This window comes from Panthera tigris, chromosome B4, assembly GCF_018350195.1.
Source record: "Panthera tigris isolate Pti1 chromosome B4, P.tigris_Pti1_mat1.1, whole genome shotgun sequence".
NCBI classification, from domain to species: domain Eukaryota; kingdom Metazoa; phylum Chordata; class Mammalia; order Carnivora; family Felidae; genus Panthera; species Panthera tigris.
This window is the reverse complement of record NC_056666.1, coordinates 57,713,926-57,741,203: the sequence shown is the minus strand read 5'-3', so window position 1 is coordinate 57,741,203 and position 27,278 is coordinate 57,713,926. Positions and strand designations below refer to the sequence as shown.

Below are 27,278 nucleotides of genomic sequence, written 5' to 3'. Positions count from 1 at the left end.
TGTTAAAAAAATAAATAAATTGGGGCGCCTGGGTGGCTCAGTTGGTTGAGCGGCCGACTTTGGCTCAGGTCACGATCTCGCGGTCTGTGAGTTCGAGCCCCGCGTCTGGCTCTGTGCTGACAGCTCAGAGCCTGGAGCCTGTTTCCGATTCTGTGTCTCCCTCTCTCTGACCCTCCCCCCATTCATGCTCTGTCTCTCTCTGTCTCAAAAATAAATAAACGTTAAAAAAATTTAAAAAAGAAAGAAAGAAAGAAAGAAAGAAAGAAAGAAAGCAGAGATAATACCTATCCTTCTCAAGCTATTCAAAAAAATAGAAATGGAAGGAAAACTTCCAGACTCATTCTATGAAGCCAGCATTACTTTGATTCCTAAACCAGACAGAGACCCAGTAAAAAAAGAGAACTACAGGCCAATATCCCTGATGAATATGGATGCAAAAATTCTCAATAAGACACTAGCAAATCGAATTCAACAGCATATAAAAAGAATTATCACCATGATCAAGTGGGATTCATTCCTGGAATGCAGGGCTGGTTCAACATTCGCAAATCAATCAACATGATACATCACATTAATAAAAGAAAAGATAAGAACCATAGGATCCTGTCAATCGATGCAGAAAAAGCATTTGACAAAATTCAGCATCATTTCTTAATAAAAACCCTTGAGAAAGTCGGGATAGAAGGAACATACTTAAACATCATAAAAGCCACTTATGAAAAGCCCACAGCTAATATCCTCAATGGGGAAAAACTGAGAGCTTTTTCCCTGAGATCAGGAACACGACAGGGATGTCCACTCTCACCGCTGTTGTTTAACATAGTGTTGGAAGTGCTAGCATCAGCAATCAGACAACAAAAGGAAATCAAAGGCATCAAAATTGACAAAGATGAAGTCAAGCTTTCACTTTTTGCAGATGACATGATATTATACATGGAAAACCTGATAGACTCCACCAAAAGTCTGCTAGAACTGATACATGCTTTCAGCAAAGTTGCAGGATACAAAATCAATGTACACAAATCAGTTGCATTCTTATACACTAATAATGAAGCAACAGAAAGACAAATAAAGAAACTGATCCCATTCACAATTGCACCAAGAATCATAAAATACCTAGGAATCAACCTAACCAAAGATGTAAAAGATCTGTATGCTGACTATAGAAAGCTTATGAAGGAAATTGAAGAAGACATAAAGAAATGGAAAAACATTCCATACTCAAGGATTGGAAGAATAAATATTGTTAAAATGTCAATACTACCCAAAGCTATCTACACATTCAATGCAATCCCAATCAAAATTGCACCAGCATTCTTCTCAAAGCTAGAAAAAGCAATCATAAAATTTCTATGGAACTACAAAAGACCCCAAATAGCCAAAGTAATCTTGAAGACGACCACCAAAGCAGGAGGCATCACAATCCCAGATGTTAGCCTCTACTACAAAGCTGTAATCATCAAGACAGCATGGTATTGGCACAAAAGCATACACATAGACCAATGGAATAGAATAGAAACCCTACAATTAGACCCACAAAAGTATGGCCAACTCATCTTTGACAAAGCAGGAAAGAATATCCAATAGAAAAAAGACAGTCTCTTTAACAAATGGTGCTGGGAGAACTGGACAGCAACATGCAGAAGGATGAAACTAGACAACTTTCTTACATCATTCACAAAAATAAACTCAAAATGGATAAAGGACCTGAATGTGAGACAGGAAACCATCAAAACCCTAGAGGAGAAAGCAAGAAAAAACCTCTCTGACCTCAGCTGCAGCCATTTCTTACTTGACACATCCCCAAAGGCAAGGGAATTAAAAGCAAAAATGAACTACTGGGACCTCATGAAGATAAAAAGCTTCTGCACAGCAAAGGAAACAATCAACAAAACTAAAAGGCAACCAATGGAATGGGAAAAGATATTTGCAAATGACATATCGGACAAAGGGCTAGTATCCAAAATCTATAAAGAGCTCACCAAACTCCACACCCGAAAAATAAATAATCCAGTGAAGAAATGGGCACAAAACATGAATAGACACTTCTCTAAAGATGTGTCAGGCCAACAGATGGCCTGACAGGTACATGAGAAGATGCTCGACATCACTCATCATCCAGGAAATACAAATCAAAACCACATTGAGATACCACCTCACACCATGAACCTCACACTAACATGAACAACTCAGGCAACAGCCAATGTTGGTGAGGATGTGGAGAAAGAGGATCTCTTTTGCACTACTGGTGGGAATGCAAACTGGTGCAGCCACTCTGGAAAACAGTGTGGAGGTTCCTCAAAAAATTAAAAATAGATCTACCCTATGACCCAGCAATAGCACTGCTAGGAATTTACCCACTGGATACAGGACTGCTGATGCATAGGGGCACTTGTAACCCAATGTTAATAGCAGCACTTTCAACAAGAGCCTAAATGTCCATCAACTGATGAATGGATAAAGAAATTGTGGTTTATACACACAATGGAATACTACATGGCAATGAAAAAGAATGAAATACGGCCTTTTGTAGCAACGTGGATGGAATTGGAGAGTGTTATGCTAAGTGAAATAAATCATACAGAGAAGGACAGATACCACATGTTTTCATTCTTATGTGGATCCTGAGAAACTTAACAGAAGACCATGGGGCAAGGGAAGAAAAAAAAAAGAGGTTAGGGAGGGAGGGAGCCACAACATAAGAGACTCTTAAAGACTGAGAACAAACTGAGGGTTGATGGGGGGTGGGAGGGAGGGGAGGGTGAGTGATGGGTATTGAGGAGGGCACCTGTTGGGATGAGCACTGGCTGTTGTATGGAAACCAATCTGACAGTAAATTTCATATTAAAAAAAAATAAATCAGCTGCATTATGTACAAAAATAAAATAAAATACATTAAAAGAAGCAGAACAGATCAGTGATCTGGAGGACAGAATAGTAGAAAGCAATCTAGCTGAACATGAGAAAGAAAAAAATAATAAATGAAAATAGAGTAATAGAACTCAATGACCTGATGAAGCATAATAACATTCACATCATAAGGATCCCAGAAGGAAAAGAGAGCAAAGGGGGCATAAAATACATTTGAATAAATAATCCCTGAAAACTACCTGAATCTGGGGAAGGAAACACAAATTCAGATCAATGAGGCAATGAGGAAAGTCCCAAACAAAATCGACCTAAGGAGGGCCACACCAAGACACAGAGTAATTAAGATCAAAATGTAGCAATTAAGAGCATTTTTAAAACAGCATGAGGAAAGCAAACAGTTGCCTTCAAGGGAGTCCCCATAAGGCTATCCACTGATGTTTGAGCAGTCACTTTGCAGGCCAGAAAAGAGTAGAATGATATATTCAAAGTGTTCAAAGAAAAAATCTGCAACCAAGAATGCTCTATCTAGCAAAGCTACCACTCAGAATAGGAGAGATGAGGTTTTCAGAGAAAAAAAATTTAAAGAAATTTACTACTAAACAAACCTTACAAGAAATGTTAAAGGGGACTCTGAGTGGAAAAGAATGACTATAAGTAGGAATGAGAAAAGTAGGATGCACTAAATCACTACAGTTAAGTGTATCTATAAAAATCAGCCAAGGGATTCACAAAGTAAGAGATGTAAAGTATGACACCATATACCTAAATTGTGGAGGGAGAGGAGTAAAAATTTAGTGCTTTTAGAATGAGTTCAAACTTAAACAACCATCAAAATACTATAGACTGCTATATCAAAAATATAATATAGAAAAACTTAATGGGAACCACAAATCAAAAGCTGGTAATAGATATGAAAAGAAAGAAATCCAAGTATATCACAAAGAAAACCAGCAAACCATGACAGAAGAAAGGAATAGAAAACTATAAAACAGTGATAAATAACAAAATGGCAATAAATATATAATGATCAGTAATTACTTTGGATGTAAATGGACTAAAAGCTCCAATCAAAAGATGTAAGGAGATGGAGTGGATAAAAAAACAAGACCTATCTATATGCTGCCTACAAGGGACTCATTTCAGACCTAAAGACACATGCAGATTGAAAGTGAATGGATGGAAGAGCATTTATCATGTAAATGGAAGTAAAAGGAAACCAGAGGAGCAATACTTAAATCAGACAAAAAGAGACTTTAAAACAAAGACTGTAAGAAGAGACAAAGAAAGACAGTATATAATCTTAAAGGGAACAATGCAAAAATAAGATTTAACAATTATAAATATTTATGCACCTAACATGGAAACATCCAAATACAAAAAGAACCTAATTACATAAAGTTAATAATCAATAGCCATACAATAATAGTAAGAGACTTTAACATCCCACTTACATGCAAGGATAGATCATCCAAACAGAAAATCAACAAGAAAAGAGTGTTTTTGAATGACACATTGGACTAGATAGATCTAACAGATATATTCAGAACAGTCTATTCTAAAACAGTAAAATACACATCCTTTTCAAGTACACATAGAACAGATCACATATTAGGCCACAAAATAAGTCTCAACAAATTCAAAATAATTGAAGTCATACTATGCATCTTTTCCAACCACAGTACCATGAAACTAGAAATCAACCACAAGAAAAAATTTCCAAAGAACGCAAATACATGGAAGTTAAATAACATGCTACTAAACAATGAATGGGTCAGCCAAGAAATCAAAGAGGAATTCAAAAATTACATGGAGACAAATGAAAGCAGAAACTAATGGTACAAAAATGTTTGGGATGAAGTAAAATCTCTTCTAAGAGTAAACTTTATAGCAATACAGACCTACCACAAGAAGCAAGAAAAATCTCAAACAACCTAGCCATACATCTAAAGGAGCTAGAAAAAGAAGAACAAATTCCAAAACCAGGAGAAGGGAATAATAATAAGAGCAAAAGGAAATGAAATAGAAACAGAGAAAACAATAGAACATATCAATAAAACCAAAAACTGGTTCTTTGGAAGGATCAACAAAATTTATAAACCTTCAGCCAGACTCAAGAGAGAAAGAGAGAACTCAAAATAAGAAAGAGGAGAAATAAACACCACCACAGAAATATAAAAGCTTATAAGAGAATATTATGAAAAATTATATGCCAACAAATTGGACAACTTAGAAGAAATGGATAAATTCCTAGAAACATATAACCTCCCAAAACTGAATCAGAAGGAAACAGAGAATTCAAACAGACCGGTTACCAGCAATGTGATTGAATCTGTAATTTTTTTAAAACTCCCAACAAATAAGTCCAGGACCACTGGGTTTCAAAGGAAGAGTTAATGCCTATTCTTCTCAAACCTTTCAAAAAATAGAAGAGAAATGAAAGCTTCCAAACTCATTCTATGTGGCCAAGATTACCCTGATACCAAAATCAGATATAGACACAACAACAAAAAAAACAAAAACAAAAACAAAAAAAAAAAGAAAAGAAAAGAAAAAAGAAAAAACTACAGGCCAATACTTCTAATAACCATATACACAAAAATCATCCACAAAATACTAGCAAACCAAAGCCAACAGTACATTAAAAAAATCATTCACCATGACTGAGATTTATTCCTGGGATGCAAAGATAATTAAACATTCACAAATCAATCAACATGACATGTAACATTGACAAAAGATAAAAACCACATGACCATTTCAATAGATACAGAAAAAGAATTTGACAAAGTACAACATCCATTCATGATACAAACCCCCAACAAGAAGGTTTAGAGGGGAACATACCTCAACACAATAAAGGCCATATATGAAAAGCAACAGTTAACATCACACTCAATTGAGAAAAACGGAGCTTTCCCTCTAAGATCAGGAACAAGTCAAGGGTGTCCACTCTCACCACTACTACTCAACATTGTACTTGAAGTCCTAACCATAGCAATCAAACAAGAAATAAAAGGCATCCAAATTGGTAGTAAAACTTTCACTGTTTGCAGATGATATGACACTATATATAAAAAACCCTAGAGACTCCACCAAAAAACTATTAGAACTATTAAATGAATTCAGTAAAGTCGCAAGATATAAAATCAATACACAGAAATTTTGTGTCTCTATACACTAATAATGAAGTAGCAGAAAGGGAAATGAATACAACAATCCCATTTATAATTTCACACCAAAAATAATAAAATATCTAGGAATAAACATACCAAGGAGGTGAAAGAACCATACACTGACAACTATAAAACACTGATGAAAGAAACTGAAGGACAACACAAACAAATGGAAAGATAGCCCACGCTTATGGATTGGGAGAACAAATATTGTTAAAATGTCCATATTACCCAAAGCAATCTACAGATTTAATGCAATCTCTATCAAAATACCAACAGCATTTTTCACAGAGCTAGAACATGTAATCCTAAAATTTGTATGAAACCATGAAGACCCCAAATTGCCAAAGTAATCTTGAAAAAAGAACAAAATTAGTACTATCACAATCCCAGATTTCAAAATGTACTCAAATCCATAGTAGTGAAAACTGTATGGTACCAGCACAAAAATAGACACATCAACATAACAGAATAGACAGCCCAGAAATAAACCCATGCTTACATGGTTAATTAACCTATGACAAGGGAGATAAGGATATGCAGTGGGACACACACTGTCTTCAACAAATGGTGTTGGGGAAAATTGGACAGCTACATGCAAAAGAATGAAACCAGACCACTTTCATATACCAAAAACAAAACTAAACTCAAAATGGATTAGAGACCTAAATGTAAGACCTGAAGCCATAACAATCCTAGAAGAGAGCACAGGCAATAATTTCTCTGACATCAGCTGTAGCAACATTTTTCTAGATTTGTCTCCTGAGGCAAGGGAAATAAAAGCAAAAATAAATTATTGGGAGTACATCAAAATAAAAACCTACAGCAGAGCCAAGGAAACAATCAACAAAGCTTAAAGGCAAACTATGGAATAGGAGAAAATATCTGCAAATGACATCCAATAAAGGGTTAGTATCCAAAATATATAAAGAACTTCTGCAACTCAGCAGCCCAAAACAAATAATCCAATTAAAAAATGGGCAGAAGACATGAACAGATATTGCTCCAAAGACACATAGATGGCCAATGAGACATGAAAAATGCTCAGCATCACTCACCATCAGAAAAATTCAAATCAAAACCACAATGAGATACCACCTCATACCTGTCAGAATGGCCAAAATTAAAAATACAAGAAACAAGAAGTGTTGGCAAGGATGTGAGCTAAAAAGAATGCTGTGCACTATTGTTGGTGAGCGTACACTGTGGAAAACGGTATGGAGGTTCCCCAAAATGTTAAAAAGATAATTACCATATGACCCAGTAATTCCATTACTGGGTATTTACACAAAGAATACAAAAATGCTAATTCAAAAAGATATATGCACTCTTGTTTATTGCAACATTATTTGCAATAGCCAAATTATGGAAGTAACCTAAGTGTCCACTGATTGATGAAAGGATAAACAAGGTGTGATATATATATATATATATATATATATATATATATATATATATATATATATGTATATGTATATAGACACACACACACACACACAGAATATTACTCAGCCATAAAACAAGAATAAAATCTTGCCATTTGTAATAGCATGGATGGACCTAGATCTGTCAGAGAAAGAAAAATACCATGATTTCATTCATGGAATTTATGAAACAAAATAAATGAATAAAGGGGGAAAAAAAAGACAAACACACACACAAAAAACAAGTCTTTTAAATATAGAGAACTGATGGTTACTAGAGGTGGGTGGGGGATGGGTGAAATAGGTGAAGGGCATAAGAATACATGTATCATGGTGAGCACTGAGTAATGGATAGAATTGTTGAACCACCATATTGTACACTTGAAACTAATAACTATATTCTGCTAGAGTTGAAATTATAAATTGGAGATATTTTAAAAATTAAAATTTTTAAAAGCCAACTCAGTTTTATTGATTTTTATTTAAAGAGTTTTTCTATTCTCTGTTTCATTTATTTATGCTCTGATCTTTATTATTTCCTTCCTTGTTCTAATTTTGATCTTAGTTCTTCTTCTGGTTTCTTGAGCTACAAAGTTAGGCTGTTAACTTGAGATCTTCCTTCTTTTTAATGTAGGCACATTTGTCACCATTCACTTCTCTTTTAGTACTGCTTTTTCTGCATACTATATATTTTGATATGTTGTGCTCAATTTTGTCTCAAGATATTTTCTAATTTCCCTTGTAATTTCTTCTTTGTGGTTTTTCAGCAGTGTGCTAATTTCTAAATATTTGTGAATTTGCCAGTTTTCCTCTGCTATGATTTCCGGTTCTATTCCACTGTGGTTGTAAAAGATAGTATAATTTCCATCTTCTTAAATTTGATAAAACTTGTTTTGTGACTTAACATGTGATCCTGCAGAAAGTTCCATGTGCCTTTGAGAAGCATGTATATTCTGTAGCTATAGGGTAGAATGTTCTGTAAGTGTCTGTTAGGTCCATTTGGTCTATAATATTCAAGTATGTTGTTTCCTTATTGATCTTCTGCCTCGATGTTCTATCCATTATTGAAAGTGGTATATTTAAGTCTCCTATTATATTGCTAGTTATTCCTTCCATTCTGTCAATATATGGTTTATATGTTTACATGCTCTGATACTGAATGCATATGTATTTTTAATTGTAATATCTTCCTAGTGAACTGATCCTTTTTTATCACCGTATACTGCCCTCCCTTTGTCTCTTGTGACAATTTTTGACTTAAAGTCTTTTCTCTGATGTAAGTATAGCCACTCTGACTCTCCTTTGGCCATTATTTGCCTGGATTATCTTTTTTAACCCTTCACTTTCAGCCTATGTGTGTCCTTACATCTGAAGGGAGTCTCGCAGACAGCATATAGTTGGATCTTGTTTTTTAATCTATTCAGCCAGTCTATGTCTTTTGATTGGAAAGTTTATGTACATTTAAAGTAATTGTTGATAAAGAGGGACCTTTATGACCCCTTTTTACTGTGACCATTTTTCATTGTTTTGTGTCTTGCAGTTCTTTTGTTCCTTTTTCCTCCCTTGTCTTCGTGTTTCTTTCTTTTTTTTTTTTTTTTGATTAATAGTTCTTGACTCCTTTTTCTTTTGTGTATCTTCTACAGATATTTTCTTTGTGGTTACCATGGGGCTTACATAAAATATAACAGTATTTTAAGCTGACAACAACTTAACTTCAATCACATACAAAAACTATACTTTTACATCTCCCCTCCCCCCCCTTTGTTACTGACGCAACTTACAAATTTTTATTGTGTACTTTATTTTTATCATTTTATATACTTACAATTTTTAAACTTTTATCTTATAATTAAGTGATTTGCTTATCACTGCTATAATATTACAGTATTCTATATTTCTCTCTCTATATATTTACCTTTACCTGATCTCATTGAACATCTTTATGACAGTTATTTTGAATTGTCTTTGAGGTAAATCATTTCTCTGATTCAATTAGTGACAGTTTTTGGAGATTTTGCTTCTTCATTTCTTCTGACTCTGTGTCAGTATCTGCACTTCAGAAAAAACAACCACTTCTCCCAGTCTCCATAGCCTGGACTCATATATACAGGAGAAAACCTTTATCAATCAGTTTGGGCAGAGTTCTGGGGGCTTGCAAGTCTTCATGCTAATTCAAATCACCATTATCATCCTAATTGGAGCCTAAGTGTCTAGAGTATGATAGTAACATTGCTCTAAGATGGGTGTGACAGAAGCCAGTCTTTTAGACACCCCTCAGAAAAGTGATCCTATTCTTTTCCTTCCCTAGGGAGAAGCTAAGATCTGGGGTTTTTCATCTGTTTTCTTTGTTCTGAGCTAGGGCACTATGATGAGTACTTGTGTGCTAGTTCCACCTGCCATCACTGTTCTTAGTGTCCCCTAAGTGTCTACAGTATGCCCAGTTCCATCTGCACTTTGAGACAGTTGAGTCAAAAGCCACTATCTTGGCAAGTCCTCAGAAATGTTGGAATGTGGACACACAGTCTGATTCTTTTCTTCCCAGGGAGAAGCCGGATGCTGGGGGATTCCTTCTGATCACATGGTCCTATACCTGGAGCAGGAATGACACTGACAGGGTATCTAGAATTTTTCTACCAGCGTTGATGTGGCTGGTTTCACATCCACCCAGGTGCAGAGCCTCCCAACTAGTTTCTGAATTTCTCAGAAAAGTGAATTTGTTCATGTATCACTGTTGAATCAGTATATCCCATGAGGGAAGGAAGGCCCAGGGCTTCCTATTTGACCTTCTTGCTGACATTACCTCTTCCTCTTCCTCTTCTTCTTCTTAAGACATCAGTTTTACCAACTTTTCTCTTTTGTAATAGTCTAAGCTCTCAAGACTGTCCATTATCTTCCAAGGGAAAGCAAAAGGATTGTAAGGACCAACAGAAATCCATATTTAATTACAACTTTAATCATATATATTACATATATTTGCACCTATAATGCACTTTGTGATTAAGTCTTAAAAATAGCTTTTAAAGAATTAGACAGTACTAGCTACTAAAGATATTCAAGAGATTTTAAATCTTTGAAGATGTTTCTTCCATAGTGACTTGCATTATTGTGTTAAGATATATAGTATCAGCTTTGAGTGTGTTTTTAAATTCAATATCTCCTTGCTAACATGTCCTAATGCTAAATCTTGATTTCTACTCCTGTCATCTGATTCTCCCTGAAACTTCACTATCCAAAGAGAACCCCATTTACCTAGTTTTCAGGAAAAAAAAAACACAAAAAACCAACAACAATGCTGTAAGTCAAGGATGACACTTTTTTGTATTCCCACATCAAATTCACTAGCATGTAAGATCTGACCCATCCTCAAAATAAAGTTTGAATCCAACCATTTCTTATCTCCTTGCTCACCCTGACTCATGTTACACTCCTTCACCTACACTATTGAAATAGTTTCTAACTCAGTGGCTCAAACATGCAAGCTCATTAAAACCTCAGGGCCTTTGCACTAGCTAATTCCTCTGACTAAAACCCTTCCCAGATCATCTCTTAGCTCATACTCTCACTTTGTTCAGCTATCTACTAAATTTACCAATCACAGACAAGGCTTTACTGGCCCTTCCTTCTAAAATTTGGTCCTCCTGCCCCATCATTCCTGGTCTTCTTATTCTCTTAATTTTCTTTATATCACTTACCACCATTGCCTGGTATTATAGTATATAGTTACATGTTTATTTGTTCACTCTTTGAATACCTTAAAAATACTAGTTTCATGGATGCAGAGGTTTCTGTCTTAGTTAATTTTCTAGCATTTAGAAAAATAACTGACAAGGAGTTGGCAATTGGGTGTTGCACAAATGACATACTTTACACTCCCTGAGACTTTCAAGAGCAGTTTTTCCTTTCATTGCCTCTCCTTGACTCATTCAATTCTTTCCATTCCTCAGTACTTAAGCCTATTTATTTTACAACAGAATGAAGCCTTCTCCTTCCCAGAAAACGGCCCCTGAGAGTTTACCTTTAATAAATATTTCTAAACATAGAATTCTTACTTTAATCCCCACAAAATACTCCCTACTCATAGATAAAGCTTACTCGTTTAAAACTTATAGCCAAATCATTTTTTGTGTAGCCACTAAATGGTTTTGTCTATTTAAAATTATATCCGGAAGGCAGGGGTTTAACCAGTTGGGCTTAACCTGCTCAATACCAGGTTCCCAGAATATTTTTAATGAATATTTCATCCAATTTTAACAAGAGGATGGTAGGGGATTAATAGTTGAAAGAACACGGGTTTTGAAGTTACACACATTTAGGTCTGATCCCAGCTGCCGCTTAATAATCCCTCTTGGGCAACCTTGAATGAATCTCTGAAACTCTCAAGATAAATGAATGTCAAATTCTTAACACTACATCTAACACAGTAAGCTCTCAACAAAGTTCACCTATTGTTACTTAGTTGGGCTGCTTGTGAGTCTTATAGAATATAGAAGATTCACTTATTCAGAAATGACTCTCTCCAAATAGGTCTTTGTTGCTAAAAAGAAGAATTTTAACGCTCCCTTTTGTGGAGATGTTATCTGTGTAAGGAAGCTGCATATCCACTTAACCCACACACCACTATGGGGAAGTCTGGGCTCCCTGCTTCTTAGGGAGAGTAGATGATCATTTTCTTGAGAGAGCTCCTTCTGGTATTAACCTCTTTCTGGTATCTAATTTTCTTATTGGGGTGGGGTGGGGTGGGAATAAAACAGTTTCTTCGGGCTACTTTCTTTAAGCAACTTCAGTCTCTAACTACATTTTTTTTTAATCTTATTCAAATACACTATACACCCATGTTCATTCACTCACCAAAAAAGCATTTCTTAAGGGCATTCTTAGTGTGGTACTAGCAGATACATAAATAGTGGTCAACAAAAGATGTTACTGGCTGTCCTTGTTTAGTATGTGGCTTACAGAGGGCACAAATTTCAAGAATTTGGTGAATTAAGAATGAAGGTGAGAGTAAGATAGTAAATTATTTTACATTTAGAGTCCTCTATTCCCTGACTTCTCTTACTTGAAATATAATTGACTAGTGCCCAGTGCAATAAATACATTGTATACTGAGGCAGAAAATGAAGCCAGATGGGACAGGAGTCAACAGACTCAAATTCTTCCATTAATAATAGATTTCTTTGTAGATTTCCCATTAATAACCCTAAGGTCTTGACCAATTCACTTTAAATCCTTATGCTTCAGTCCTGTGTAAAATTATAAGGTTTTACTAAATGATCTCTGAAGTCCTTTCTGATTAAGAGAGTTCTATATTCTATAATTCCAATTTTCTTCTTTAGGGAAAATAACTCCTTATACAATAGGTTTCCACAAATTTTAAAGTTCACTATTTGCAACTTATTGCAATATATAAGTTGAATATATTTATGTCAATTTCATGCTACTTCATAATTCAAAATTATCAGACAAAATGCCTTCCTTGAAAGAGTGAAATCATCATCTGAAATCTATGCATACAACTTGAAAAAAGTAAACTGAATGCCGTGGTACAATCCCAAACGTGTCATTATACAAAGCATGGGTTTCTTGCAGATAAATGACCATCACCTGGAAAGAAATTCTTTTCTGAAATAAAAATATTCCAGCCTGAATCTCTTCAAAATCTCTATTAATTTGACAGATTCTTTATCAAGAGATTTTTTCTGGCTTTCCAAGGTGTTCAGCGTTAATATGCAAAGATTTAGTTTCTCTTCCATTTTATATTTGACTTCCTACAAGAAAAGTCACAAAACAAACTCCACTATTCCAGTGTTAAATATAAACAAATGACAGGCCATTCCCATCTCAATCGTATTCATGGTTATTAGACACTAAACTTCTAACTGAACAGATACCAAGTCTCAACTGTCCAAAGATTATTTTTTGGACCCATTATCTCAATTTAACAAGTACATATTGCGTGCCTATTATGTGACTAAAATTGAGCTTTTTTAATATAAGCAGTCCCTAACCATTTCATCAATCATCACAACTGCTTTAGAATAGAATGGGGCAAGGAAATGCAATGAAATCAGTATTTGTTCATTAGCATACTCAGAAGCAATTAAAACAAAAAAGGGTTTGTCAAGGAGGTTGAAATTAGTATTTCAGAGTTCACTTCTTGCTTGAGCTTAACTTAGGAAACTTATGGATGTTAGAAAGTTGTCTGGCAGCCAAGAAGTAGAGATAATAAGATAAAAGATAAGGAGATTTCTTCTTTTATGCTTCCTTTATAACCAAACAGGAAATAGTTACCTAAGTTCTCATTTTTCCAATGTTCTGCTAATTTCTGGTATAATGAAACTATCAGAATCTCAGGAATAACATTCCTTTGCACAATAATTATTCCATCAAATTTAAGCAATTTTTTTTTCAAATTTAAGCAATTTTAATAAGTCAAAGAAAAATTCAAGCTTAGACTAGCAGTTCTCACAAGATTCAAATAAAATACGTTTTCCATTCAATTATTTTATCCTGTCTCTTTAGTACATAATCACACGTCCTCACTCTCATTTTTCCCCTCATGTTCATGCACACTTATCCTCACACACACATCTTCATGCTCTCCCATACTTTTCCCTACTCTCATACATACTTATTTTCACACTTACCTTCACGCACCTACCTCATGCTCTCACACACTTATGCTACCCTCATGTTCACACACACTTATTGTCACTCTTAGACACACTTACCTTCACCCTTACACACACTTATCCTCACCCTCATACTCTTACTTTCACCCACATGTACATACTCACACACATCCCCAGACATACACTCCATACACATCAACAGCCCGAGATAGCAGAAAACTACATAAAGTCTTAGAAATGATACTGCATATAATATTACCTGGTTTAATAAAGCAGAAGAAAAAATAGGAAAATCACAAACACATAAAACACTTACAGTAAGTTTGTTCTCCCACTTTTTTTTCACAGTAAATTCTGGACCAGTTACCCACTGTAGAGAGCTATCCATGAGGGTTTCAACTTCAGAAACTTCTTTGTGCTGAAAGAATTCCACATGTTCAACTGGGAATTCAGGTGAAAGGCATATGCTATTATATAAGAAGTAATTTAGACCAAAGGTTCTCTATAGAGAATTAAGACACCATACACAGTTCTTTCTCATTTAATGCCACCCATGACTTTCCTTTATCCCGGGATATTGCCATGTGTAAATGCTAACTCTTGTCAGGTTCTGCATATATGCTGAATATATACAGATAGAATCATTTTTTAAGACAAAACATGCACATTTTTATTCCTGTCTCAAATAGTAGGAAACAAGCATTTTCATGGATTTCTTTTTCCACTCTTTAAATACTACCTACCATACGCTAGGTACTATGAAAGTGTCTAGAAATACCAACGTGAAGGTAAGATGTTTTCTTCCTCTAACCATCTCATTTCTAGCCAAAAATCAAAATGGAATAAGAGGTACTACTATTAGCCAGAAAGAAACTGTTCACTAGATACTATGTCTTCAGTCCTCTGATACTAATGATTAGCCTGTAGGAAAAATAAGTTCGAACAATTTATAACGAATGATCAACCTATTTGTCCTGATTGAGCCAGAACTGGAAGATCATCTTCAGGAAGGTTTAAGAAAAATCTCTTTTCATAGTAGGATTAATTTGAATCTCAACAAAACACAGATATGCCTGTACTCCACAAACATACTGTAGATCAGCTATCTGCAAATGTTCGTAGCCAGTGAATCACCACAGTACATGTTACACAATACCAGCTTTTGAAGGACAGCTATGAATTCCACTCCCTTTTGTCCAAATTTTCTCAGTAATAGCATTTCTTGGTCCATCAACATATCCAGAGATGACAAACTGGTGAAACTGCACTGCCACTCAACTTCATTGTCCTGAAACAATTATTAAAGTGTCCACAACTCTGTCTTTCTAATAAAGAACATTATTTTTTTATACAAATGATATTCATGGGTCAATATAACTGTCCCCACCAGAGAGTGCTAGTTGTTTTATGAAATCCTCCTACGTTACCGAACAACAGCTTACATTTTCTTTCTAGGATGGCGTCAACTTAACATTTATTCATTCTTAAGGAAAAACATTTATTCAATAGATAACATTTACATGTGAATAATATAAACCACTATGGTTCTAATTTAAGAAAATAGGGGAAGGTAAAGAAATACACACACAAATATACTATGGGGAGGGTGTTCAATAACCGCCACCGCAAAAAACTAGTTTCTTTTGTCTCCTCCTTTCATAAAAGTCACTCTCAGATGATGTTTTCCAAAGGATAAATTCTTATGGTTCTCCCAAAGCATCCGTCTCCTATCGTATTTTTGATACACGACCACACCACATTTAACTTCCTTCTTGTTGCCTATTGGAAAACATTTCAAGAGCTCTTATTTCTACACTTCCTAAGCCATTAGAATGATAAACCTCAGAGCCAGAACTTTGCCAGCTGCTTAACCCCTGTTTAGAAGTATAGAACTTTACAGGCTGGCATCTTGACATCATTATCATCTCAGAGGACTGCTGTGGCAGATTTGCCACCATTTCATTCAGTCTGGCAGTCTGGCCTGGTTTCAAAAACACAGTAAGATGATGAGTATTTGAAACAGAATGTCAGGAAAGCACAGCCCTCAGAAGAATGTCCAAGGCTGCCGGAGACAGCTTTAGATGAAGGCAGCATATGTTGCCCCCGGATCCTTGGCAGGAGAAATTCAAACAGCATTTGCCCTGAAGACATTTTTCCTCTTCTTTCAAGGTCATGTCACAGCTGTCAGGAGGAGGACATTCTGACATATCCATCGTCCACAGACATGGAAAGCCCATCAAAGTGGTGAAAAGAAAGCAATTTGCTAACAAAGCATTTCCTAACACAACAAGCACAGACTGGAAAGTACAAAGGAGTAAAAATATAGTCTTTGGGGGGTGGATCTCCAACATTTCATCCCCAAGAAGGCTTTTGATAATTTCCTCCCATGCTGAAAAAACTGGGTCTTCCTAACAGAAATGTTTTAAAGTAATAATTCATTTGCATTTTTAAATTAACCAAAAACATAAAAATGCTAATTTCTGTTCAGAATGTAATAATCAGTGCCGTTACATTGGGATGCTACAATTTCATTTTAGAGCAAAGAAATTTCATGACTTTTCTAAGCATCTTTATTTTTGTCAGATACATTTATTTTGGGGGGTTAGGGAAATACCTAAAGATAGTTCAGGGATCTCTATCGTTATCTTCAGGACCCCAGGCCCGGGGATCAGCACAGGTACTTTCTCCTAAAAAAAATATTAAGACTATACAGATTTCTAAAGTCTGGATACACTGAACACATGCTTCTTCAATCTTAGCCTTAACCTCACTATGATTTTCAGTCATAACGTGAAAAAGGTCCATTTTTTTTTCAGGCTAAGAGACTTTAGGTTTGGATTCTAAAAACATTCAACAGATTTCCTCAAAATATCACAGGTGCTCTTCAGCAAGCTTGGACCTTCACCTGAAGTAAGCTATTGCATATGGTCTTATCTTATGAAGTTTTGCATTTGATGATAATTACCTACCTCTGCAGATTGAGCAAGAGTGAGTTCACAATGTAAAGATTTTTCTTCTTCAGAGATGATACTATTACACTCTTCGCTAACATTCAGCTGGATCCCATTTCTTGAAAAATGAAAATAATAATCCAGTCCAGTTAGATGTGACTATGTTATAAGTCACCAAAATGGGGTTTATCACTCCAGTAAGCCCTCATGTGTGCCAAGGATTGTATAAGGTACTTAGTAATAGAGAGAAATAATATTCTCTGTCCTCCAGGACCAGCACAGACTAATGACTCTAGGCGGTTGTAAACAAGTAGGCCATGCTTTTTTTTTTTTTCTCTCTCTTTTTTTAAGAACTAGAGCCAATAGTTAAAAATGAGAAAATCTAGATTTCTGGCTTTTCTTTTAAAAATCAAAAGATGCAGCTACACTGGGCCCATATATTCTTGATTCACTGGCCTTCATCTGGGTAATACACTTTTCTCAGTTGTCACTCTTCTAAATGTGTGCACTTATCCCAAATATTTTGCTCACTTTTGATATCTGTGTGGCTCCTGTAGACTCCTGGATAGCATAGTGTGCATACTTAAAAACAATTATAAGATGATGTATGTTAATAAAGAGGTAAGAACAGCATGCCATGCATGCATTCAAAAGGATTGCTTAATCTCAAAGTAAGAAAAAAGCATGGGTCATGGAAAACTGAGAAGGAGATCTATTGCAGAAAAGGAGAGAAAAATATCATGAATGTGGCACAAAGAATTGTACATAGCTCAGCAGACCAATAATGCAGGGTGGAGGCACATGAGAGAGAGAAGGCTGGTGAGAAGTTGCTCTACTTACAAGATAAGTTCCTGTTGCAAGTGCTGTAATTCATGAACCAGTTTGTTTTTATCGCCTCGTAAATTCTGGAATCACATACAACATTAGGCTATACGTGTTACTCTAATGGGAGATTTACATTTAAACAACCCCACCTTGCAAACTGTGAGATTATTATGGTATACCTCTATAATGTTTCCATATTCTATGATGGTTGACTTAAGTTCTTCTATACTTAAATCCTTCTGAAAAGCAGAAGAGAGAATACCAAATACATGTATGAGTCTACCAAATCATATTTAGATTCTCAATCTGAGCCACAGAAAAATTGTAAATGCCCAATGATGATGAGACCTTCTACCAATCTTATTTGAAAGCTGAACCAGTCTATGTTTATGATTAAAACCACATAAAAAAAAGTATGGGACAGCAAGGCAGCTATACCTAACTGGTGCCATGATGTTCTATATTTGCCTGGTTCTGTGGAATCAAACTCTAAAAGGTAATTCTTAAGTTCAAGTCAAAATTATATTTACTATCATAACAGGAAAAAAATCAGTCTACCTGCAAATGACTAATGAATTATTAAGGCATCCAATTTTATCCAGTTCAAATGATATCTGTTAATCATCGTTTTGTACTCTAACACCAGAAGGTACAGTCACCGTCTGACCTATAATTTTACCTCATGATTAACATAGTGCCTGGCAAATGGGAAGTGCTCAATCAACACCTTATGAATGTTGGGCAGAAATGCAAAGTGGTGGAAAGACCAGAGTTACAGAGGAAATGAGAAGCCACTACAACAATGAACTCTATGGAGACAAAGAACACTCACAATGAAGAGAGAATTTGGTACAATATTCAATATCTTCATCAATGTCCACAATTCATAAAGGATTCCTTTGAAACTTTGTAACAGAGAAACGAAAAGGAAATACTGCTCTTTATTCACTTCCTCCATCTTGGAAGTTTATTACTTAGATTGTGTCCTTCCTATGTCTCTTAAAGCTACCATAACCAGCATCTCTGTAGCCAGCATCTTTTGTTAATACGTAGGTCATGATTAAGGATACAATGATAAAGAAAATTGTGTCTATCTACCTATCTATCAATCAAATCAATCTAACTAGGTACAAATAACTGGGGAATATATTCTTCTTGTTCCCTAAATGACTGCACACTCATTTACGTTATTATGAATTAAAACTACATCACTGGGGCACAAGGGTGGCTCAGTCGGTTAAGCTTCCAACTTTAGCTCAGGTCATGATCTCATGGTTCATGATTTTGAGCCCCACATTGGACTCTCTGCTGACAGCACAGAGCCTGCTTGGTTTTTTTTCTCTCCCTCCCTCTCTCTGCCCCTCCTGCACATGCACACACACTCTCTCTCTAAATAAATAAATAAACTTAAAAAAAGACTACATCACCATATCTAGCCAGTAACTGGTAATTGGTACACGAATATTACATAAATGGATGAATACCACCCAAACTTAGGATATGTTAAAACTTATCCCAGATGACAAAGTCTGTATTCTTTGTTCAGAAGAACATTTTTGTGAAGTATTATAGAGGAAAGTCCTGTGATAGAATATTAGAATCAGGTACTCTAATAGGGGTGAAGTTACACAAATGACCATCTCCTTTATGATTTGGGGAGAGCTAGCAAACCCCCATGGGACTTCATGGGCAGGGACCATACCAACCTTCTGCAAACTTGCATCTTTATTAAGCAAAGTGTTCTCATATGTGTGTAACTGCATCTGAAAAGAGACAAGTTTCGGGAAGGCCACTGGGACATTGCTTTGGTAAAAGATAATGCCATAAAATCATTCCAAAAGGGAGACATGTTTCTCAAGCACCTTTAACGGGCATGTGTTTCTTTATAAACAACTTTCACATCAGCCTCATGACAACTCGAGAGACTAGGGCCTTTGCCCTCACTTTACCAGTGAGGAAGTTGAAGCTCAGCACTATTAGAAGACTTGCTCAATGTCACACATGGTAAGGGACAGAACTGAGCCTATAATATGAATCTTCAGCTTTAGTCATGTGCCCTTTCCACTATTTTACACTTTATATAATAAGACCAATAGAGTCTTCATTTTCTTGGTGAAAATGGAAGTCTAGATAGAACATGAACACAAATCTATGTCAACATATAAAAGACCCTTCCTCTTGGATAACAAGTATTGTAGAAACCCACAGATGATCTAGCAACATAACCTAAACTTGCCAAAATCACATTAGTTAGATTGCAAGAAAAAAACTGTCTTTTAAAAACATAGTTTAAAAATGTTCAAGATGTCTCTTAGCAGAGTGAATATTAGAATATATTGATTTATTCAAACCAAAGGCAAGCTTGTTGGCAAAGTCTTCTAAATATAATTGCAAGTATGTATACTGATTAAACTGAAAACCTAGAAAAATGATCATCATAGTCAGAAGTAGAATCATCCCTTAATCATATATATTTGATATCCTTTTAGGTATTTTCACATAATCTTCTCATTTGAGTTTCCACCAAGCTTGGGGATTAGGTAGAAAATATCACAGCCATTTAGTAGGTGAGAAAAGAAAGACTTAAAAGAGGTTAACTACTTGCTTGAGGTCATAAAGCTTTTAAGTAGAGAAGACAGGATTTGAACCCATGTCTTCTAACTCTTTCTATTAGTTTATGACAGTTGTGTTTTCCAAAAACAGTCATTCCTAGAATAAAATTAATTTGAATGTCTAAACTATGATATATATATATGTATATATATATATATATATATATATATATGTATGTATACACACATACCTACAAACATGAAATTTAAATATATCATTTCACACATATACTACAGCAAAAAATATTATTCAAATAAACTATTAAGATGACAATAAGTAGATATGAATTCCTAAATTTATTAATATTCTTTAGTTTCCTGATAAGAATGTATGGAACACATAACAAAATATACACCAAATATAGACTTTTTAGATGCAGTTTAGATAAAAAATCATTTTTGTAGGTTATTATCCCTTAATTCAATCAAGGATACATTTTCCCAGCACTTGTTTTATGCATTATGAAGGTATAATAGCTGAAATCTTTGATGATTGATGGATTTACAAAACCAGATACCCCTCAATTAGAAAATACCATTATAATAAAAAATATAAATAGTTACAAGTGTTGGCAAGGATGTGGAGAAATCTGAGCCCTCATGCATAACTGGTGGAAATATAAAATGGTGCCAGAAGAGAGTCTGGCAGTTCCTAAAAAGGTCTAACATAGTTATCCTATGACCCTGTAATTCTGCTCCTAAGTGTATACTTAGGAGAAAACACAGGGACACAAAAATGCATATACAAATGTTCATAGGAGCACTGTTCATAATAGTAAAAAAGTAGAAACAGTCCAAATGCTCATCACCTGATGAATGGATAAACAATACGTGGTATATCCATAAAATGGAATATTATCCAGTAATAAAATGAAATAAGGTATTGATATATTTTATAACATGAATGCACCTTAAAAACATGTTCAGTGAAAGAAACCAATCATGAAAGACCACATGGTGTATATGATTCCATTTTATTGAAATGTCCAGAACAGGTAAATCTGTATTATAGAGACAAAAAAAATCTCTAAAGTGGTTGTCTTAGGGTTGGTGGGGAATGGGAGTGACTGCTAAAGGAATTTCTTTGGGGATGATAAAAATGTTTTAAAATTGGTTTTGGTGATGTTTGCACAGCTCTGTGAATATACTGAAAACCACTGACATATCATTTAAAGTGGGCTAATTTAATGACATGTGTGTTATATATCAGTAAAGCCATTACGTAAAAAAAAAAAAAAAAAAATAGAAACTGTGTTTTATATACTCTAATTGAGACATTTTGAGGAACACAAATTTCAGAATTTATAACCAAAGGTTATTGTATCAATGGGTCATATACACCTTGATAAAGTAATATTGGTTTGACAAAAGAAAATATTTTACCAGTATTTGGGAAGTGCTTACTTGGTGCTCAGTCTCAGTTTTAGACAATTCCTCAATCTTCTTTTCCAATTTATAGATATCCATAATGTTCTTAGTATCCTGGGTAAAAGAAGATAATATTCTTAGATTTAGACCAAATAAACAAACAAACAAGCAAACAAACATCACAAAGTCTTTTTTAGGAAGTGGTATTTTCATCGTTAACATCACAATTCATTTTAAACTAAGGGAAAAAACTTTAGACTTTATCCAAAAATAACATGATCCTTTTAACATGACCATCCAGGGGGCACCAGGATGGCTCAGTTGGTTAAGCATCTGACTCTTGTTTTTGGCCCAAGTCATAATCTCACAGTTCATGGGTTTGAGCCCCACAAAGGGCTCTGTGCTGACAGTGTGGAGCCTGCTTAGGATTCTCTCTCCCTCTCTCTCTCTGCCCATCCCTCACTCATGCACACATGTGCACTCTCTCTCAAAATAAATAAACAGACTTAAAAAAAATTAACATGACCATCTAGGGATACTCTTGAGAGTCCCTTCTTATCTTACATGCCACCTTGGCTGTGCACTCCCTGGTCACATCTTCATCTTCAAACCGGTCGTTCCCAGAAAATTTGACCCCCTTCTCATTTTCATTGTGAGCATCTCACTCTTTAACCACCACTTCTTTCCAGATTACTTCTTTGAGAGCCAACAAACCTTCAGTCCCCACTGAAGTCTACAGTCCATTGATCCTACCGCCTTCTCATTACCCTTCCACTTTCCTGTGAACTCAGTTGCCTTTTCACTCAGCTTTAAATTCTTCCATGGTCCATCATTATAATCCCTCCCTTCCACTTCCCCTCAATTCCTTTGCTTCTCGCCCACTTACTTCTTAGTATTTGCTTAATTTCTGCTTGCTACCCACTCCCTGTCAGCACCTTTTCAGATAAACATTGTTAAAGAAAAATACAAATGAACCAACAGATCACACATTCAATTTATAATTTTTAACTTCAGTGTTTACTGGTGATCAGATCATACAATCCTAGTCCATTGACAGGGCCACTGGCCTAAATCAGGGATCTGCAAACTACACCAACTCTCCCACCCCACCCCTGCAAGTCAACTCCAGCTGACCACCCAGTTTGTAAATAGTTTTACTAGAACGCAGCCATGCCTATTTTTTTTTTTTTTTTTTTGCACGTTGTCTGTGGTTGCTTTCATATGACAATGGCAGAAGTGAGTTGTGGCAACAAAGGCCTTTTAGCCAGGCAAGACTAAAAATATTTACTATGAAATCCTGTACAAAAAGTTTATCAACTCCTGGCCTATTTCATCCTTTCTCTCCTTAAACTCCAATACCTCCTCCAGCTTCCTCACTCTCAGGTGATGTCTTTTCTTTTATCTCAGTGAGACATTGGAAACAATCAGAAGAGAGCTTCCATATCACCAGGACATATGATAAATATCCTTGGATGTTTTATAAAGTATTTGTTGATCTAACACTTCTCTCTACCTCCACTCTAACTGCTTCAGTCTGAGCCTCCATAAACTTATGCCTGCCATGTTACAAGGTCCTCTTAATTGGTCTCCCATTTCTTCCCTTGCCTCACTACAGTTGATTTTAAACCCAGCAGCCAGAGTTATGTTGTTAAAATAGAAATCAGATCACATTACTCATTTGCTCAGAACTGTCCAACGGCTCCCATCTCAATCAGTGGAAACAGCCAGAGTCTGTCAAAGCCTACATGTGCCTCTGTGGGTGGGTCTTGCTCCCCACAGCTCTTTGCTGTACCTATTGCTGCTGTTTCCCTCTGCTCCAGCCAAACTGGCCTTGCTGTCCTTCACAAAGAGCAGGCAGACTAAGCCTAAAGACTTAGAGCTTATGGTTTCCTCTGCCTGGAATGCTCTCTCCTGATAAACCTTGCATTTTTATTAAGTGATTAACTTCATAGGGCTACTTTTTCTAACTACTCTAGTTTAAATTGCTCTGTCCCACAATTTTGTTTTCTGCTTTTCTTTCCTCCATGGCACTAATCACCACCTAGCATGCTAGTTCCACATGGACTATTCTGCTTAAGCTTATATCCTCAACACCTAGAATAGTGCCTAGCACATGGAAGTCTCCCAATGATTATGTGTTGGTTGAATGAATGAATGAATGAATGAAGTGAATGGAACTAACTACCAAACTATTGCGCTGTTAGTCTTCACAATGTATCAGATTTTTACCACCTAAGGAATCTAGTAATGAATCTAGTATATGCCTTTTCTAATGAAAATCAGTATTTGCAATGCTGTTTCATGTTGAAGGGTTCCAAAACTTCCTCCTTCTATCTCAGTTCTAAATTCAGTTCTGTACAATTTTTCGATGTTAGTCAAACATCTTAAATACAAGGAGAAAAATGTCTTGCACTGGGAACTTAATTGTAAAGCACAGGCTTCATGAAAACCTGGCCTTGTAGCTAAACCATGCCTAAATCTAATGTAGGGTTTCTTGACATTTAATCGTTCCTTTCCAATCCACTATAAAATTGCTTTAATGTCCAGTTGGCCCATATTTGGAATAACTCTCCATCACAGACTGTTCATCACAGCTTAGTAAATATTCCTGATAAACTTATAAAAAGCCCAAATAAAAACTATATATAAATTGACATTCAAGAGGTACTTATAGAGAATTCTCCTCCAAAATAGTAACTTACTAGTAGCTTTGGTACCTGTTGTTTCAATGCTTTAATTCTGTTGCTTAGAAAACTTATTTCATAGAATTATTTTTTTAGAGATTTTACTAATATTTCCTAACATATATGAAGTACATTATGATTCACCAAATAGCTTCACATACATTATCTCAATCTCCAAAATAACTGTAGGGAATAGGTATTATTAACCCAAAAAAGATAGATGGCTTTTCCAAAGTCAGACTTTCAGACCTAATGACTGAATCTTAGACTCAAGACTTTTGCTACCTAGTTCAGTAGAATAATAATGGGAAATTATTAGATAATGACTACATTTTCCTTCTTGATTTGTATACTTTTTATATGGGTTAATTTCATTTCATCTTAAATTTGAATTTCTAAAACACCATTTCTTCCACGGATAATTATAAAGGTAATAATGTACTTCTATTACAGACATGAAAGTCCTATCCATTCTTCCTCACTTGCCATTTGACAACAACAACAACAACAACAACAACAACAACAACAACAACAACAAAAACTGATCTTTGGTTCACAGAATCCTAAATATTCAGATAATTTCTATTTAATCCAGGGTCAGAACTCATGCTTGTATGATTTCCAGATGTTTATCTGTGCCTGTGTTTAACAATTTCAGCATACCTCACCTCTTCTTGGAGAATCCGAATCTTAAGAATCAGAGCCCGGTTTTCTGTCTCCTGATTCATTAAGAGAAAGTAATTAAAAAATATTTAGAAGTTTATGGAAACACCACATACATTTACCTCTATGGCTACTGACATTCTTTCTCTTTATTAACTTTAAATATGGTAGTGACATATCACAAGCCTAGTCTGAAAATATTTTCAATATGGAGCTAAGCCTTTGGCTTCAAGTTTCTTGGGATTTGTAAGTCACTTTTCTCCTTGACTCAGTCTAACTGACAGGGAAGGAAAGAGGAAAACCAAAAAAGGAATAACATAGCTTCTTTCCCTGCTACTTTCCTCCCATCCACTTATGACAGGTAGTGTGAATTCATCTATTTAAAATGGCACCCTGAAATCACGAAAAGTTCTAGCTTTCTACTTGAAGTTGTTGATATTCTCAGATTCAGTATTACCAGAACATACAAATATCAAAAGCCATTTAATCATTAAGAGCCCCAAATTCAGAACCACAAGAAAAAAAATATTCTAGGACAAGATATATGCCAAAACATTAATAGGAAATCTTGTGGATAAGGTAAGGATTTTTGTGGGGTTTTATTTTTTCTTTGTTAATATGCATTTCCTCATTTTATAGAGTGAACAGTTATTACCTATGTAATATAAAAATAAAAGGAGAAACATCTCAGGTTAAGATGTCATTTGTACAAGAATGAAAGAATACACACACCACATAATTAGAATCTGAAGACCTGAGTTAAGTTGTAGCTCTACACTTATTGACTTTAAATAATCAAAACATCTCTGGACTTTACCTATAACTATTAATTTTTTTAACTGAAGAATAGCACCTTCTGCTTTTACTTCACAGAATTTCTATGGCAACCAACTAAATAAAGTAGTAAAAATTCTTTTGAAATTGTAAAACACTATAAATTGCACAAGGTTAGGATTGTATGTCTAGGGCTCAGCACTTTTAACAGTAGCAGCTAACAATATTGAGTCCTAGGAGGAAAGAGGACATTGATTCTTTTCATGTATTAACTTATTTAGCCCTCCCAGCTAGGGCAGGTAGTACTATTATCTTACTTTTACTTGTGAGGACACTAAAGGTTAAAGAGGTTACATGGTTTGCCTAAAGTTACACAGCTGTCAGAGGCAGGACTTGTATGCCAGCAGTCTGACTCCCGAGTGGCTACTTGACAATTTCTCAACATTTCCTCAACATAGAAGTTCCTGTGTGGTCCCAAATTGAGTCTTTCCTGTACTGCATCCACAGAGATGTTCAGAGTCACCTGACAATGAGTCTAGTCCTCACATTTTGCTATTGAGGCAAGAGCTGAGCTAAACTAAGCTGTGTTGGTTGTGGCAGTGACACAGGCCTGGAGTCCAACTGTCCTAATGGCTAATACATCTAAAAATGAATTAGTCTGAATGACTTATAGCTGATCCCACCATCATTAGCAATGGTAGAATACTGCTGGAATATAGAAGAATTTTGAAGATTATTACTAAAGCTCTAAAGATTATTACCAAAATGGTTTAACATTCTCAATAAAAATAACTACTTTTTTTTGGCAGTTGAGGTAAAGCTTTGTCTAAGTAATGTTTTGCTCTAAAAATTATAAGCCTGTGTTTATTTAGTGTAAGGACTGATTTATGGGGCTTCTTAGATTACTAAATTCGTAAGTACTTAGTTATCTAAGTAGAAGTAAGTATGGGGATAATGAATTTTTTGAAAACCTTTCTTGAGAAAAAGCTGAAAATTTGATAGAGAATTTTTTTTTAAGAAAATTCAAGTGGTTTTTAGCATTAGTTATTTACAAATTCACCTATCAACTTCTGGAGGCATTCCAGAGATGTAGGTCTTCACAAACCATTGTGGATAGGATTGAGTAATTTGTAAAGACTTTTAATTTTGGTTGAAAAGAAAAACAGTCTATCCTATTTGCCTTTACTTTTCTTTTTTTTCTTCCAAATTTTTATTTAAATTGCCTTTACTTTTCTAAGGTATTACCAATTCATTTATCAGCCCACTGACTTCTGAGTTTTGCCTCCAAATAAACCCTCTTGGCT

General features: G+C 35.3%; 1 protein-coding gene across 1 annotated transcript in view; it reads right to left on the bottom strand.

Moving 5' to 3' along the window:
• IRAG2 (inositol 1,4,5-triphosphate receptor associated 2) overlaps positions 1 to 27,278 on the bottom strand; it is a 129,345-nt gene that overhangs the window by 58,581 nt on the left and 43,486 nt on the right. The window contains exons 8-16 of the mRNA XM_042991966.1: positions 25,206 to 25,256; positions 21,890 to 21,967; positions 19,580 to 19,636; positions 18,053 to 18,112; positions 17,889 to 17,953; positions 17,067 to 17,166; positions 15,254 to 15,385; positions 14,414 to 14,515; positions 13,070 to 13,233 (exon numbers count right to left, since the gene is read on the bottom strand). Coding sequence (XP_042847900.1) covers positions 13,070 to 13,233; positions 14,414 to 14,515; positions 15,254 to 15,385; positions 17,067 to 17,166; positions 17,889 to 17,953; positions 18,053 to 18,112; positions 19,580 to 19,636; positions 21,890 to 21,967; positions 25,206 to 25,256 — 809 coding nt within the window. The remainder of the gene's footprint in view (positions 1 to 13,069; positions 13,234 to 14,413; positions 14,516 to 15,253; positions 15,386 to 17,066; positions 17,167 to 17,888; positions 17,954 to 18,052; positions 18,113 to 19,579; positions 19,637 to 21,889; positions 21,968 to 25,205; positions 25,257 to 27,278) is intronic.